Source organism: Myripristis murdjan, chromosome 23, assembly GCF_902150065.1.
Source record: "Myripristis murdjan chromosome 23, fMyrMur1.1, whole genome shotgun sequence".
NCBI lineage: Eukaryota > Metazoa > Chordata > Actinopteri > Holocentriformes > Holocentridae > Myripristis > Myripristis murdjan.
In genome coordinates, this window is record NC_044002.1 from 7,587,601 (window position 1) to 7,605,352 (window position 17,752).

Below are 17,752 nucleotides of genomic sequence, written 5' to 3' on the forward strand. Positions count from 1 at the left end.
ATAGCACAACATCTAATATAAAGCTACAAAAACCGTGGATGTGGACTGCAGACAAAAGGAAACGTTGTGAGGCAAAACGCCAAGCGGACAAAGCTAGTTCCACAACAAGAGTGAAACTGGGGTTTTCTGCTGGACAGGGAGTTTGTTTTCCCAAAGATGGCAACGGAATGATTTACATTCCAGTCATTTCATTCTGTTGTCATCCTGGGAAAGGAAAACTCACTGCTGGTGTTTAGCTTAGCCAGGAAGGAGGGGTGTTTGTGTTTATAAACCGCAACCGACATTCTGCCTTTAATGCAGAACTGTCAGTGGAGATAACAGTTACACTCAAACTAGGTTAGGCAATTAAATGCTGTATATATTTAAAATGATGAAAATGTATGAATGTTAAATAGCTAATTAAATACAGCACACAAAAATAATCAGATCTTATAAAAACTACTCTTGGCCACTAGTAAAGAAGTAAAACTCAAAATGACACTCCTCCTTTAAGGTGGCTTGTGCTTGCACGTGTGTGTTTATGTTTGTGTGTTTGTATGTGTGTGTGCAGGCGTCAGCATAAACGTATGCATTCAGCGTGAAGATGTACCACTGAATAACTTCAAGGCACTGTGCCACTGCTGCACTCAGCTCAAGTACAAAAAAAGGTCATGCCAAGCCTCTAAACGTCCCCATGTGGAGGTAAGTGCCAGGCATAATGGAAAGTAGCGCTTTTTAATGAACATGCGCAGCCATTTCATCCATCTTTCCTGTCGAGCCCTGAATGCAAACTCTCAGTCAGACTGTCAGACAGGGGAGCCAAATGAGCCACGGCCGCTTTGATCAAACTGTCGCAGAGCAGCAGGGCCGGCCTGGGCTGTGGCCCTGCTTACAAACACAGCACCGATGACAGATGCTTAAAGAGGGAGGCTGACGGATGCGCCCGACCCCAAATGGCAGCTCTTTAGCTGAATCCCCCCTTCCGGCCCTGCTGCTGCAAACTTTCCAAAAGCTGCTCACTGCAGAAGAGAGGATTACTTTGAAGGACAGAAACAGCTCATTTCCTTCTTCTCCACTTTACCAGCGGGCCAGAGGGAAATGGTCCTCCATTTGTATAAAAGGGCTGGAGGGGGCGAGAAAAATGTAGCTGACAATCTGGCTGAAAGTTAGCTGCCAACTTTGGCGACCCCTTTTGCCTGAGCACTGATTAGATTGGGTAGTCAGCGTTACCTAATTCTTGTTATCCAATTTCTTTTAATTAGCTGCACCGCCTCTCGCTGCAACAGTCGCTTCTGTTACCAGAGGTGCAAGGGGTGCATAGCTGGCTGTGCGAGCGATGTGTAAAACAATGTGTGTGAGACTGAATATGGATCCACAACAGGAACAGTGCAGAAAGAGGGAGAGCGTGAAAGAGAAACCTTTAGGGCAAAGGCACTGCAGCACCAGAGAATAATCACATGCACTGCTAATTTGACAACCAAGGACGATTACTGGGCAACAATTAAATCTCATTTTTCAGATAGCTCACCTCTGACAAACTGCCAGAGCACTCTGGGAATTACAGTGGGGTAGCAAATACAAGGACACAAACAAGCAGAAAATAATCTAACACAAAATGCATCCTAGACGTGAAACTGAAAGTTGCATTTCTTTAATTCTGGTCCGATAAATTAGTATTTGTAGAGATGGAGAATATCCACAAAGGACAGCTATTAAAAGAAGCAAAAACTGCAATTTTGTGTCATCAACAAGCAGCACAGTCAGACGGTGTGGGAGGATGACTTGCAATAGTGGCTTTTGCTTGTTTGAGCAAAGCAAGCATATTTCATAACAGCACAACCCCCCCCCCAAAATCTGCATCCCTTTCACTGGAACATCGCCCTGTGGGCAGACACGCTCTCCGTGCTGTTGGTCTGAGATCCGTTCTCAGTGGAACAGCTCATAAAAAAAAAGTGTTGCTTGATGATGCCCCGTCGACACGTTCTCTTTTTGCAGTCGTCCAACAAATCACCGTTGCCATGTGATAAAGCCGGAAGTCTGGTTTTAGTGATGTTCATGTTTTAAATTCAGCTGAAGGATTAACCTACTAATATGGTCAAGCTGGTTCACTGCATTCTCAACGGACTTTAACCCATTGAGGGACACTCACTTGGACTATATCATTAAAATCAGAGACATTTTTTGTAGTTTTTTTGCTCAACTTCTATGTCAGCCATCATCCCAGGACCAGTGGTTAATTCAAACATACAGTGCTGTTTTATTCTCATCAGGTCAGCAGTCTATGTTACTGTGCCACTTTAACAGCCTCTAAACATTATTAAGGAGATATAGGAGGTCGGCTCTGGGAATGTGCAGCTTGTGTGGCAAGCTAAAGCCTTGCCCGACAAAGCAAACTCTGATATTAAATTCTGGGCATATGTTTGCAGAGTCTAGCAAGGAATACTAAAGGAACTGTATAATTGTATAACTTCATCACACTGATAGAGCTGCCGAGGCTTCAAAAGCAACCTACTTTGCAATTTAATTCAACTTGCCCTGGCCGATTTATAATTGCAAACTAGGGAGGGCAATCTGAGAAAATGAATATCATTAGGAGATGGTAAACAATCTGAGGAGAACCTTGCTCAAATAACATCCTTGTTTTTTTTGTTTTTTTTTCTAAAGAGAAAGCATTGATCAGGCATTATTTAACCAAGTATGTTAGATCTGTTATCACCTCAAAGACAGAATAAAAAGAGGTAGGATTTGGGGGGGTCCAATGCTAAGTTCCCTTCAGATTCTTTTTTATTGGACTTTTCAGGGACTCCAATCTATGAGCTTGGATGCCTTTGATTGTGTGATATCAGAGGGAGTTTTCCAGCAGGTACAGGCCCCTCAGGGAGCCTTTCTTTGCTAATGATTTGACATGAAAAGCCAAAGCCGGGGTTTATGAGGCCCCAGACAAACGCTGTTAAAGGGAAATTCTTCAGATGTGAAAGTAACAGTGGCTGAGGGGTTAGAGGGCAGATGAACACGATATTGGATTTAGTGATTTAGGAGTGAGAGAGATAATAATGCCAAGCTTTATGTGGACTTCTGCGCCCCCTGGTCTTGCTTTGATGTTTACACCACAGCAGCGAGGATTCATCTAAAGTTGACAGCGCTGCAATACCAAGACAAATGGCCTAATGCAGCAACAGACTGCATAGTGGTGAACATGTGAGCCAGCTCGCTGAATACAGTGGGCGAAATTATGATCACCCCTGCTGGTCAATGAGCAGCATGTAGGTGACTAGGTAGGCACGACAAGTGTGTGTGTCTCTACTACAGACACAAAGGCTTGACTACTGGAAAGCAGGAGCATGTGAAAATGCCTCAAAGCAGTTCTGTAGCAGCTTATTAGCTGCCTACTGTGCTTGGGTTTGGACAAGTTAGAGCTAAACGAGGCTTTGCACTGAGGCTGGGCAATATGGACAAAATGAAATATCATGATATCTTTGACTGAATACCTCAAAAAAATCAATATTGCAGCAATATTATAGGGATGACTATTGGTGCTTTCAGAAGATATTTACATACAAGAGATTTTTGATAAACAAGCATCAGTAATATGGAAATGATGATCAAGCAGGTAGTAACAGAGCAGCTAGAACAAAGACAACACTTAGGCTATTTATCCGAAATCCCAGACGATTTCTAGTCTCATATCACATTATGAATCTAATATTGATAATATTGCCCGGCGCTGCTTTGCATGCTAGCAGCTCAAAATGGAAGTGACACATAATTATTAGGATATGTTGTATAACTCTAACATCCAGAAATCATACAACATGACGTCACTAAGCTCCACACAGAATGCTCCTGTTAACAACCCAGACAGCCAGTGATGCTTTTATTTATTTACTTATTTATTTTTATTTATTTATTTTTTGCCTTGACTTGACAGTGCATAAGTTCGAGAGACAGGAAAGACTGTGCAGAGAGAATGACATGTGACAAAGGTCCTGGGCCGGACTGGAACCCGGGACTCTGTGTCCACATCGCATGGTGGTAAATTGCTGAGTCATCAGGATGCATGGGTCTGTGCTACTTTATACCAAAAAATACCAAAATGTCAAGAGAGGCCAAAGGTCTTAAGCTGGAGAATTCAGCTTTCTCTGGACAGAGCGCTCACTCCCTGCTGTTTAAATACAGTTTGGATTTCATGCTAAAGTTTCCATTCTTCACTTCCTCTTGGTGAAGTGTTTATACCCAACACCATTCCTTTGGGCATATGGTGAATCTGCATGATCTTAATTAGTAGGCAATGGGCACTTTCCTCTTGTGCAGCCCCACTTTGTGATTTAGGCTGACAAGACAGGTGCATCTTTACATCAAAAATCATGGCTGGCACAGCTTTAAAAAACAAAGCGACCATTAGCACTTCAGCTCCCTTGCAAAGCACCATGTGGGAGTTTCCCCAAACCACTTCAGCTTCAGTAAAGCATTGGCTTATGAAAACACGCTGACTGCACCTGGAAGAAAAAAAAAAAATGTAAACCACTTTCATCCTTTTTTGACACTTTTTTTTCACACTGTGCGCACAACAAAAGGACCTGCAGGTTCTTCAAGACTGCTGTGGCAAATAAAGAAATCAGACGGAGGTATTCTGCACTCTTCTCCCAAAACATTTGCCTCCCACAGCAGAGCAGAAAGAGCTGGCTTAGTTACAAGAGCCGTAAGAAACACGCTCGATCAATATTCACTGCCGCTGCTTCATTGCCATGCATGGGCTTTGGACAGAGCTGAAATATGCAGAAGTGTACAGTAATCAATACGGGGCACTGTTCACGTCTGTAAAAGACATTTCTCTCTTAAAAACAGAGAGAATATAATATAATCAGAGCACAATTCAAATATTGAATACAGGAATGAGACACTGGCAGCTATGCATGAATAATATTCCATCATTATACAGTAGCGTGATGAATATGAACTCCAGTTACTCCTGACTCCAGTCTCAGATGTTTTATTTAATAAGCTGGAGCAAGAGACAATAGACATTCTTCTTCAAGATATTGGGGTTTTATATGAAACGCTGAGTCCCTAATGACAGTTCTTTATGGAAAATACACTGACTGTAGCACGCTGATGCATACTGTGCCAGAGTGCAGATTTACTGTAGTTCAACCTGGCTGCATCTTTACAGCCCCATCAAGTAGTGCACAGCAGTAGGCGTGGACTGCAATGCAAAGCAAACACAAAGCCCTAGAAAAATGAGGATGGAGGAGTCAGAATAAGTGTTTAGACACACATACAGGGACAGATCTCACACATCCACCCTGCAGCAAATGTTACACATGCGGCCACCTTTGCAATACACTAAGCTTGTTCCAACTCAGCCACATTAGTCGCTTGTGCTCCAACAGCACTGACAGGCTACTTGATGAGCATTTTGAATTGACACAAGATGAAAGAACTAAGCATCGCTGCTCACACCGCAGCACAGACAACCACTTGCCTGGAATGTGTAAAATCTTGTCCCGTTCGGTGGGTGCACCTTTGGGGAGTTGGTCCCCGTACTCATGTCGGAGAAAATCATAATCCCTTTGGGGAGGGGAATCCAAAAGTGATCCGGTTTTAGCAGCCAAACGTTGGGTGCGCAGGAGCTCTAAAACATCTGAAAGATCCAAGGCGAGGATGAGACCACGGAGCAGCCCCAGACACAGCGCTGCGCCCCCGGCATGGATGGCGGAGCGCTCCGGTAAGACGCGCAACGCTCGAACGGAGAGAGAAAGAAAGAAAGAAAGGTGATAATAACGCAAAGGAGCAACTCTCCGGTTTCTCTGCTCGCTCCCACTTCGCATGCAGGTGGTTAGTGTTTCTGTCCGCCCGTGGGCTGGCCTGGAGAGGGAAAGCCGGGGAGACGCTGGGGCTCCATGGTCGCCTGACACCCGCTGCAAGCAACTCTGACAGGCTCGGATGGCTCCGTCTGTGCGCACCGATTATCGCCTCCCTCCTCCTCTGGCTTCACCAATAATCATTCAGAGCATCACAGCCCCGCACAGCCAACACCACACCGGCTCTGTGTTTACACTGCAAAAAATGTCTTTCTTAAGAATTTAGTTTCATGCGCAGCTTTTAAATCAATCTTCAGACCAGTGGGGACAAAAAATTGTCAGCGGGTTGTGATAAAGACACTTGCTTCCAATATCTAGTTATTTCAAGTGTGAATATTTTGAATGAAGTAGAATAAAAGAAGCCAATCTATTAAAAAAGGCATTTTATTAAAGAACATTTCTGATATATGATGAGATGTCAGCCCGTCTCAGTCATTCTGAGATGAAATGGCTTGTTATACCGGATATTTTTTTTGCAGTGGGACACGCATGTGTGTTGATTGAAAGGAGGAAAGAGCGCTTGCATTCCTTAGAATTGGCAATTCTCTCTCTGGAACAGGATGAAAGGTTATCAGTGTCGAAAAAACATGCGAGACGGCAGTATATGTTCCCTCAGAGGGTGAAAGATTATTATTGTAGTATTTAATGTGCAGAATTCACACGAGCTGCTCTCGGCTGTCGAGAAAATAAGAGCTGTTTCAGTCCATTAATATTAAAAGGCAAAGTGTATCGCAGTTATCACTCGGTTAAATGGACATGGTGAGCCAATATCATATTTTATTTAAAAAAAAAAAAAAATAAATAAATAAAATAAATGTAGCTCAGTGTCTTCAATGATGCAGTTTGAGTACATTTTATTGTAATCAATACTGCACTGGTTGTACATAGAAGCCTTTGGCATGAATTGTTGTTGGTGCAGCAACTTGATCATCCACTAAAATATGCATGAGAGAATTTTGTGGCTTTTATACCATTGTGTAGAATAAAATACTATGGGAAATACAAAGTTCGATAGTAATTTTAAAGGCTGTTTTGGCATGAAATGTACAAATATTAAATGAAAAACCCATACTGGTCAATCCCACACTAGGGAGATAACTGAACTGAATCAATTGGCCCCTCACGTGCAACATGCTGACTGTCTTTTTAGTGCAATGCTAGTGCAATACCTTCATTTATTCCACTGCGATAACTGCAGTCATACCAGAGCAATGATTACATTTGTTGTAGTGCAATAATTTATTTAGTCACCCACAAAATTACTTTGCATTCATCAATCTACTTATTTTATCTTATTGCAGAACCTATGCTGATGGCTGTGGCTGTTTGTTACTAATACTTTTTTTATTGTTTTATTTTGCTGCCCTGTGTCTTTTAATGCACTGATCAGGAGTAGTAAGTGCTCCTAATTTTGTTGTATTCTATAAAATGACAATAAAGGCTTTCTCTTCTATTCTACTCCATTCTATTCACTGATCAGAGTTCTTTTCGGGTCAGAGATCAGCCTCAGCTCCAGTACAGCAGCCCTGGAGCTGGTAGGGATTCAGTGCTTTGCAGTCTCTGGAAGCTAGATCATCCTGCTGATAGACATGTAGCACAGTGTCAGATCTATGTAAGTGTGTGTGTGTGTGTGTGTGTGTGTATGTAAGCATGACCTCTCCCCTAACAGTATGGGGTCATAAATGCAGCACTGTAGAGCTTATGGCTCTCTTTAGAAGACCCAGTAAACTGTTCCTGTTCAGTTGTTTCGTGCGTCTAGCGCAGGGCCTTCTTGGAAATGGAGAAGCTCTGTTAGCTCTTTTCACTCAATCACAAGCCACCATCCGTTATCGAGCTGCCGCTGAACCATTTCCACCCCTTTCTCGCGGGGTCTTGCTTTAGAACCATTTTCCAGAGAATTGCCATGTTCCCAGTGCAGTGCATTGATTTTTTTTTTTTTTTTTTCGGATGCACTTTGAGTTCTCCATAAAATAGAACTGCTTCAACCAATTTAAGATGACGCTGACGAGACGCTTTTATCGGCAATTTTATATGAAGCACTGCAGTTTTACAGACTTCCAACAAGGAGGGACGTCTCTCCAGTTTTCATCCAATTTTCTCTCATCAAGTGGTCTTTTCATGAGAGTAATCCACAATTGCTGAATGGTTTAATCCAATTCTCATTGCCAGGCACTGAGAGTCAATTGAAAAGACTTGTACTTACAAAAATGAAATTGTTTTCTTTGTCTCAGCAAAATGGGGACCGGCGTCCATATTAACAGCACTGATAAAGTGGACGATGCTAATTGCTTCCAAGAGCAAAGTCTTCAGCCATCATTCAAAACTCATATTTAGTTCAGCTGTTGGAACAACAAAAGTAATGCATGCTTTGGTCTGATTTTGTGTTGTTAGACACGGCTGAGTGAGCTTGATTACGTTGAGTGGGTTCGGCTCACCGCTATCGCTTAGTACTCTTTGGAGGGATTTGGTTCAGGAGGACTTCAAAGTGCCTGCTCTTGACATCCAAGGTTAACAGCATTGCAAATTGCGGCACAGCAGATCCCATTAACCAAACTGACCTGTGGTTCAAGTCCTGCTGCATGAATACAGTTTGCCATTTCATATAGAACTGAAATGATTGCGGACCGCTCCTCAAATCCGCTCTTCACACCGCACTGCAACACAGATTGGGTCTGACCTCAAGTGTTTGATAAGAGCACAACATCAAATGAGAAGGTTTCAGATGGCAGCTGAGAGGCAGCCTTTTGTGTCTTAACAGCACCAGGTTTCAAAAGCACCTGAATTAAGCACCATCGATGTAATATTAGACAGAAATGGGCAGAAACTCCAAACTGGCATAGACTCGGGTTGGATCTTTATTTTTGCTGTCACACTGGGGCAGATGCATGCTGGGAGGTGGAAGCGATGTGCTTCGGTCTTCCCAGGATGGTGCCAGGGGAGAGCTGGGCAGAGACGCTCCAGATGGGGCCTAAAGTCCAGGCATCTGATTGGCTGATGCGACTTGGGCATAGCACAGCAGGACATATCCTGAGGGTAACGATGGTAGCCTCGATCCCATCAATAGACAAACACAGCCTTGTCTCTCAGCACATATACAACACGGACACGGACAAACACGAATGGTTAGCCCCCATACACGTGTCTTTACTTTGGCTCAATGGAAAATCAATTGTGCTATAATAACAGCAACAATCTTACTGCATTTTAAAGAGGGAAAGCCAGTAAAGAGATTCTACCCTTAAATAGAGAGAGAGAGAGAGAGAGAGAGAGAGAGAGAGAGAGAGAGAGAGTCCAATTTCACAGACAGGCAGAGGTAATGATATTCAGATTAAAATGGAAAATTGCTATAATCAGGTTTAGATTGGTACAAACTGGGAGGTACAACAGAAGATCATTTGAGAAGAGGAATGCCAGATTCTGGATAAAAAGCTTAGGAGCTGAATTGCTTTTGTCTTCCCCCCTTGACAGGCAAATTCTACTGCACATTCTGACATGCTCCACATTCACAAACTATCGTTGCTGTTGCTTTGCTACGGAGGTGGAGTGTGGACGTGCTGCTGGGTCTTTGCAGTCAGGGGCTACTAAGCCATCCTGTCCAGCAGTCACACACACACAGGGACTCGTCCCTGTTCTGCAGAGCGTTGAACTCTGACGTCATCGTACAGATGTGCAGTGGGCATGGCTCAGCCTCCTGCGAGCTCATTGGCTGAAGCGCTCAATCCTCTCTGTGTTTTCTCCGGCGCTGATCGACACTATTCTTTGTCTTAGGACGTCACAAAGCTGGCAAACCCTCACAGTCGGTAGATTACATTTGAGTCATGAGACCAATACAAATGCGCGGTAAAAGAAAGTATTAATTAATATAAATTAGTTAACAGGTTAGCATTGTACAAATGAAGTTTTGATCAAAGCAGGGTATTTAAAAAATAATCTTTCTAATCAATTTTTCATCAAAGTGCTGAAGCTCTTTATTCATTTGGTCCCACTGAGGCAGTTTGTCTAAAGGCAGAGACTGCAGTCATTAAACCAACACCTGAATGAGTGTGTGTACGTGTATGTGTATGTTGTGTATGTGTGTGTGTGTGTGTGTGTGTGTGTCTTCATGCATGCCTGCATGTCTCCTCAAACAGATCTCTCGCTCTATTCAAATCCCTTAAGAAGAAATACACACACAGTCCTGTTTCATCAATCAAAGAGCTCAAATAAATTGATTTTTGGTTTGAACGCCCGTGTTTGATCATTCTGTGGTCCTAATCTATGAGGCCAGCCACAGGCTTTAACAGATATCAGATAGTGGCAGGGATAATACAAGTATTAGGATTTGAGAGGCATATGTGTTTTACGACAGAGCAGAGCTAATATGCAATTATGTAGGAATGTGTGACTGCATTTTGAGAGGCTCTTGTTAAAAACAGATAAAATTCCTCATTAAATACCCAGCTGGGGAGTGACCACATACATATTACTCTCGTTTCAGTAATGTAAGGAAATATAAGTCATGCTTTCCAATTTGCATCTCTGTGTGTGGGTGTGTGAGAGTTGATGTGCCCAGCTGTATGCATGCTCACACATATCATAAGCTTGTGAGATAGCCTTTTACTTCAAGCTTCTTTAGGCAAACAGTCCCTTAAACAGCTGCAAATACACAGCAGCAAAGGGACATTGTTGCATTGAGATGAGATTTTCAGCCATTGCGAGTTCACCTGCAAAATGCCGAAGGAGGAAAAACCAGAACAGAGCACTAAGAGACAGTTTATGACTTATGAGTGCTCCACGTTTAAAAAAAAAAAAAAATGCACATCCTAATGCACTGACATAACAACATCATTTGTACCAAGTCTTTTGGCATTGAACACAACTGAATAGTCCAATTATTCGGTTACATAAAATACTCATACACAATCTCCCAAAGGGGACAACCGAGATGACAGAAAGCAATTATTCTGGGCACTACGCTAGCATTTACGAGGGAGCGACTCTGTCCTGTCATGCAACGGAGAAATACACATCTGAAACCCAAACTGTCAGCGCGGATGAAGCTGCAGGGAAACATTTGATCTGAGGAGCGTATTTTAAGCCAAATGTTATGTGAGGCAAGAACCTTGTCCTGAAAACCACGCTCATTGCTTGCATGAATGTCGTGCCTGTTGGAAAAAACACTGATTCCCTCTGCTTGAATTTGCATGGCTATTCTCATTTACAGGCTGCAGCATCTTTGAATGTGTATACTACTAATAATATAAACTTAGAGGCATCCATAGGCGACGATAAATTACATATGTTAACAAATTCATTCAAAAGAAGATCAAGAAAGTAGATTATAGCTCCAAATGTTATAGTCAAAGCTGCCTGTGCTAATGACTACATTGAGTTAAAGCTATCAAGAGCAGCTATTACTGTAAATAGCACAGCTCCGGAGGCAACTCTTCCCTGCTTAGATTAGTTGCTGGGCTACACATTTGATATGCAGCACATGATAGATCACCGTGGGACGGCAGGAGTGGGGACACTCGGGGGAGACAGAGGCATGTTAGCATTAGCATACTCTGTTGTCAACACGGCTGGCACACAATGTCAAACACACCGTCTTAACAAGCTGACTAGAGACAAAGCCCTTTAAGGCGCCAAGGCTGGCTTGTCACATAGTACCTATAGCATTCCCCAAAGAGCTCCAGTGTCAGCTGAAACAACGGGGAAAGCTGCACTATCTCATCTCGCGGGTAGGAAGTAGAGAAGCCAGATTACAGGAAGAGACAGGGATCTATGAGTGTCAAGAATAGGTTCCCTTGGCGTCACCCAATACTGTGAAGAAATAAAGTGTTTTTTGTTTTTTGTTTTTTTAAAGCAACCCATGATAAACTGAAGAGGAAGAGTACTTTATTGCAAAGGTGATGGTAATCTAAAAGAATGATTTTTCATTTCAGTTGTCTTTTGTCATCATTGGATGTTTAAAGAAAAAAGAATCTGAAGTCTGCCTATTTATCCCAAGTCAACTGATTGGTTTTTATTGGGGATTATAACAGTGGAACCATCCAATCAGAACATAGCCTGTCCCCAGCAGTGACTAATGGTCACTCTTAGTTCATTAGAAATGTATCACAATTTTGTGCTGTTCCTGTCTAATGTTGTATCAGAAGAGAGAGAGGCTCCCAAAGTGCTTGAATCTGACACGGAGCTTCAGCTAGTGATGTTGTCGATTGTAGATTTAGCATGCATTACGGTGGAAAATGCAGCTCCTAAAACGCCTTTTATCACAGTTATTGACTTTTAGGAACTCTCAGACTTTGGTGGATGGTGAATAATAATCCCATATATAAAATCCCTGTTTACTCAGCCTTTAAGTTTTTAGTGGTTTTCATAATTGTCTTCTTAAAGTAAATCCCAGTGAATAATCCGTACAGTTCTTATTATTCTCTATGTAACTTCCTGTGTGATAGGTTTGTCTCTAGCTGAAGGCCCCCTCCAGGCTGCCCAACACCGCCACCCTCCATAATCAGACTTGTCACCGCCTAATTGGCCTGTTCCCCGCTGCCGCACTCTGCACCAAACTCCACTGACTGTTATCGGTGTCAAAAAGAAGTGTTGTTCCAAGCTATTTGTGGTTTCTTTTTCGCCCAAATTAGTCTCTAAAGTATGTCCTGTAACTGCTCAGCCCCTATAATTAGAGTAATAATTCCATTCAACACCCTAAAATAATTGAGTCATGCTGTTATATGGTCTGACAATTTGTGGACCAAATACTGTGAGTTTTCGCCAAAACTCACACAAATAGTGAGTCACTTCACTAGCTTCTTTTAGCGTCTGCTAACAAAGGGATCAAGCCAGGTTGCCCTATAACACATCCACAGGATCTGCAGGTGTTGGCAAAGGTCGTGGGTCCCACTGACAAAGAGGCTTCTGGGAAAAGAGTCTGAAGTAGGGAAGTAGCCGAGGCATATTGATCGTGTCAACAGTCATGTGTGGGCAGGCAGCTGTAATGGACGTCGCCCCGGTCCAGTCACTGCTGCAGCGTTAGACTTCTGTTGTCAAGGGTACAGTGCGTGTGCATGTGTGTGTGTGTGTGTGTGTGTGTGTGCATGTCCGAGCGTTCGCGTGAATATGTGTGACCTCATCCAGTCGATAAGATGTGACACAGGGAACAAACCGCTGGTGGAGGAGAGAAAAGGGGGAGGGCAGATCCTCAGCATACCTTGCAAGGGTAAAGTCGCTCTGACAACGATGTGGCAGCCATTTAAATAGCCTGGCCTCATATTTGCATTCCCAGCTCGGGAGGTGTCATCAAGAAGAGAGAGAGAGAGCCGAATCCATGTGACAACACCACTCCCTAAGTGGCGTTTTATTTGTGGAATCTCATGTTAACACGTGCACAAATGCTGTCTAAATACTAATGTCATTTACATGCATCGTCTCAGTCCTGTCAGTAAATGCATTTGGCGATTTAGGCAATCATGATGTTATTTTGATACATTTCCAAAAGTAACCACTAATTTAAATACACATACCTCAAGGTACTTTTAAAATTAGTTATGTGCAATTAATTGTCACGTGTCTCTCCTTTCCATTTTCCTCAAAGAGACACAGAATTACCAAGATAATAATGATCTATAATTATGTTAACATTCTTTTTCAATCAGGAAAGTCCCGATTCCCACAAGAACTGACGGACAGATTATCTGCCAACGTATGCATGTGCATTAGCGGAAAAATCTGCTCTAGTCCGTTAGATTTTGCTGCAATCTTTCTAACAAAAGGAAATAATTAGTGGTAGGGCTCTCGATTGCTCTGTTTTTCTCCTGCAGAGTTCTGATGAGTCGAGAGAGATGGGCATGGAGTTGTCCTGGTGGGAGGGAGGAACGATATCAAAGAACCCAGGGGAGGCAAGTCACAGCTATAGAGAACAAAGTAAATACAGTGGGATGACAGGAAAGGCAGCATGGGAGAAGACGGCACGGTGGAACATGTGACGTTAACATAACATGAGGTGTATTGCACATATATTATAAGTTTGTCAGTAGCTGGCCATGACACACAGAGTCACTTTCCCACCAAAACGTTCTGGAGCCTAAGTTCCTGGTTCTTTTGAAGACGGTTCCAGGGGCTTGTGTGTTTGTCATTCTGCTTACGTCTGAGAATATCATGGAAGACTTGGAAGATTATTTACAAATGTGTGGCTGCCGTGCTGCATTTGATTTTGGAGAAGACATGCACAGAGGTTCGGGTATGTGACTGAGGATGCCAGAAAACCAAGAGCTGAAAAAAAAGGAAACATTTTTTTAATAAAGTGATGGAGATCAACACTGACATGCAGTTTTTTCTCTCAGTAGAACGATACTCTAATAATTTGTGTTTGTTGTTCCTTGCTCCTGTGTTTAAAAAAGGCAGGGATGATGCTTTTGCCGTTACTTTACCAATCAGGGATGTGCAGTGCTAAAACTCCTCTCAGTAATTCAGGGAGTGTCAGTGTTACAGGGATTATTTTGGGGCCCAATGACTCAAACACCAGGGTAAAAAGAGGGACTGGTTCCTTTGGTTGGAACAGTGGGTTCCTCTGTAGTTTCTGCAGTGGAAAAGAGCAATGGTGAGTCAAGCTTTCTCTGTGCAGAATGCTCACTCGCTGCTGTTTAAGACACAGTCCGTATTTCACTCTGAAGTTCTGAGGCATTACTTCCTGTGGGTAGAGAAGTGACTCTACCCGATGTCAGTTTTTTTTTTTTTTGGCCGAATACAGCAAATCTACAGGGTCTCGGCTCTATTCCTGCCCCGCTTTGTGATTTAAGCTGATAGGAGGTTTTATTTTTTTTACATAAAAATCTTGCCTAGCGCAGCTTTAAAGTAAACCCACTTCCTCCATACCTCTTTATCTTTCAACTGGATCTCCCTCTCTCCAATACTCCGACTGACATACATCTTTCATGTATCAGTCCTTTGAGTCTGTCTCTTATGCTGACAACAAAGACAGCATGTTTTTTTTTTTTTCCCCAGTGCTGGCTATTGTCCTATGCGGTCATTTTGAAGTACTGATTCATCTAGTCGTTTTGGCTGCTGTGTATTTTCTTCCCGGCCAAGGGTGCGTGATGCAATCAAAGGGATCATTATTCTCATTTTTGATCTGCAAGATTTCAAAGCCGGTCGCGTAAGACATCGACAATAGTGAGTGCCACAGGAGAAAAGGAGGAAGTTGATGCATTTAGTTGCCGAGGCAGCGCTATAACTTAAGGTTTTGCTTGTCAGCCCCAGGGAAATTCCAAATACTCTTAACAGTCTAGTTGTTTTCACCCAAGCTACACAGGAAGCTGAAACACCCCTTGACATTCCCCCTTTGGAAGGTAGTTTCAAAAGAGAAGAGTTTGGCAGCAAGTTGTCATTTGGAAAGAAAAAAAAAAAAAAAGCTACTGCATTGCTGAGATGAAGATGGTCTTGACAAGGCAGAAACCCTGTGGAGGAGCTGGAGGAAACGGAGCTCACAACTTTGCTGAGTTCTTGGGTGCAGTAAGGGCCCAAGGTTTCCCCCCATGGGTGACTGAACCACCGTGATTCCTGACAGTGGATAACAGGGGAGAATATGCTTCCCTGCCCTTGGGCACTCCAAGATTGGCTCCTCAGGCAGTACATCTGCCTAAACCCCCTGTCCTCCATTCATTTGGTCTCTTGATCCCCATCAAGCCTGTGCTTCTGCCTGGAGGAAGGCTCTGTCTGGACAAACTTCATGGATAATTCAAGGTAATATTAATAACATTTATAATCCTAGAATAGTGGGTATACTAGGCACTCCATGAATGCACAAATTCAGATATGGCATCCAACTATTATAATAAAAGTGCTACTATCAGTATGTAAGTTTGTCAAACAATTATTTGTGATTCCGCATTAGAAATGCAAATTTAGCAAATGAGAAATAATTTGTAGCTCCAACTTCACACTAGTGAGGCTGGGGTTTCTGTGAGATTTGGTGAAGTTTCCAGTCAGCTTTCCTTGCCACCCAGCACTCCAATACAATGTAATAATGTAGATAATAATGTAAAAAGAAACAGCAACAGCTCTTTCTAAAAACAATGTCACAAATATCCAACATGATCCTCACCTTCACTGTCAGAGAATTATTTTGGGAATTATTTCCTACCAAAGAACACCAGCCAAATGTAAATCTGGACTACATGGACTACAAATTCAAGCAACAGGACATCTTGCCAAATCAGTGCAAGGAAAATCTATTTTGTTGTATTTTAGGTGAACTGCCCCTGCTGCTTCTTCCTTCCGTCTTCATACACATAGAAAAGAACTGAAAACGAAACCAAAAAACAAAACAAGCCACAAAAAACTGGCCCTTAAAATTGATTAGGATTCAACATCATGCTCCTTTGTGGGCAAAATCCATCCTAGTTCCTCATCAAAATACAATGCTCCTGAGAGGGCTTGCCCAACAGTGTGTCATATTTACATTCACCCACCCCAACACCACAGTCAGCAGTGACAGTTATTTGTTTACTCATACATAAAATAACACGGACAGGGCCGATCCAAGAATGGATTTTCAGAGTTCATCAGGAAACTAATCAAAACCAGCGCGAGGAGAGGGCCGCAGGAATTCAGAAAGTCTTCAGTTTTCAATCACCTCACAGAGCGAACTGACGCTGCATTACAAACATACAGCTTTTGGCGCGCTCTATCTGGTGTGCTGTCAGCAGTTCCACAGAAACATGCTGATTTGGGCCATATGAGCCGTCAATCATTATTTTCAGTATAGGAGCTCATGTACATGCACTGACTGGTTACATCCAGAGATTAAGAGAGGTATTTTCCACACTAGCATTTGCCAAAAGAAAGACAAATGCTTGCCTGTGGTTACGGCTTTTATATAATGTTGCATGTATATTGTCTGAAAATTTCTCAAAACTGTTATAGAGACATAACAATACACAAAATAACAAGCAAAATTGCATCTTCTACAGACTTGGCAGAAACCACTCCAATAAGTAGTTTTAACCACTGACTGTCATGTTTTATAAGCAACATAATAAAAACGCCTACATGAGGCTGCTATTTTAATGCCTCTGGATAATAATAATAATAATAATGATGATAAAAAAGCTCATCCAAAAATCATACATAATGGCTGAGTCACGCATCTGCAGAGCATCAACATGCAAACGCCTACATCTCATTCTTGCTAGTTGGCTCTCCAGTATTATCTGAAGGTCATGCAACTTTCTGTGGATTCACGTGCATCGCCTGGTAACATTAGAAAAGAAACCGGTGAAGTTGCTTCTTAATGTGAACTATTTTATCTAAATTTTATCCAGAGTTTAGCCACCAACCACCAATCACAAGGGAGCAATGATCTCTCAAGTACTTTGAGAGTGTTTATTCTTTGCTGTTGATGTTCAAAAGTTCAAATAGTGAAAAAATAAAAGATCTTTAAGGAGGATTTCTAGCACAAAAAAGGACTAAATCAAACATTGCATCAGCTATGGAGACTATTGTTGTGGCTGGAGGCGTGCTGTGCAGAGTGTTGTCTGTACCACAGTGGCCCTGGGTATAACACTACACCACCACCGCAGGGCCTCGCGTCTATAACCACTCCTTAGCTTCGACGGCTTACCGCTGTCACCCCGCTGAGAATTACAGGGAACTTCACTGCTGCTTGACTGTTTGACCCTGTTGTGCACTGACATCTGGTAAGCCAAAGCCAGCCTCTGGATTCAACCTTAGTGGAGCCCTGAGAGCAGAAAACACGGCAGATCCGAGGGACACCGCTGCAGTCAGACAGGCTGGAATTACACATCCCGGTAAATGGGCCATAACAACACACTACCATATGATTAGTCATGTTTCCTTAGTGGCTGGAACAAATGAGCCATCCATCACAATACTGCACCGATTCACCAGGAAAACCAAAATCACAACTAATGCCA

General features: G+C 42.7%; 1 protein-coding gene across 3 annotated transcripts in view; it reads right to left on the reverse strand.

Annotated features, from left to right (window-relative positions):
- Positions 1–5,941, reverse strand: part of ppfia2 (PTPRF interacting protein alpha 2) — a 111,467-nt gene extending 105,526 nt beyond the window's left edge. For all 3 annotated transcript variants that reach the window (XM_030045737.1, XM_030045735.1, XM_030045736.1), the window contains exon 1: positions 5,462–5,941. In XM_030045737.1, the coding sequence (XP_029901597.1) occupies positions 5,462–5,542 (81 nt within the window). In that variant the 5' untranslated portion in view covers positions 5,543–5,941. The remainder of the gene's footprint in view (positions 1–5,461) is intronic.
- Between the last annotated feature and the right edge of the window lie 11,811 nt (positions 5,942–17,752).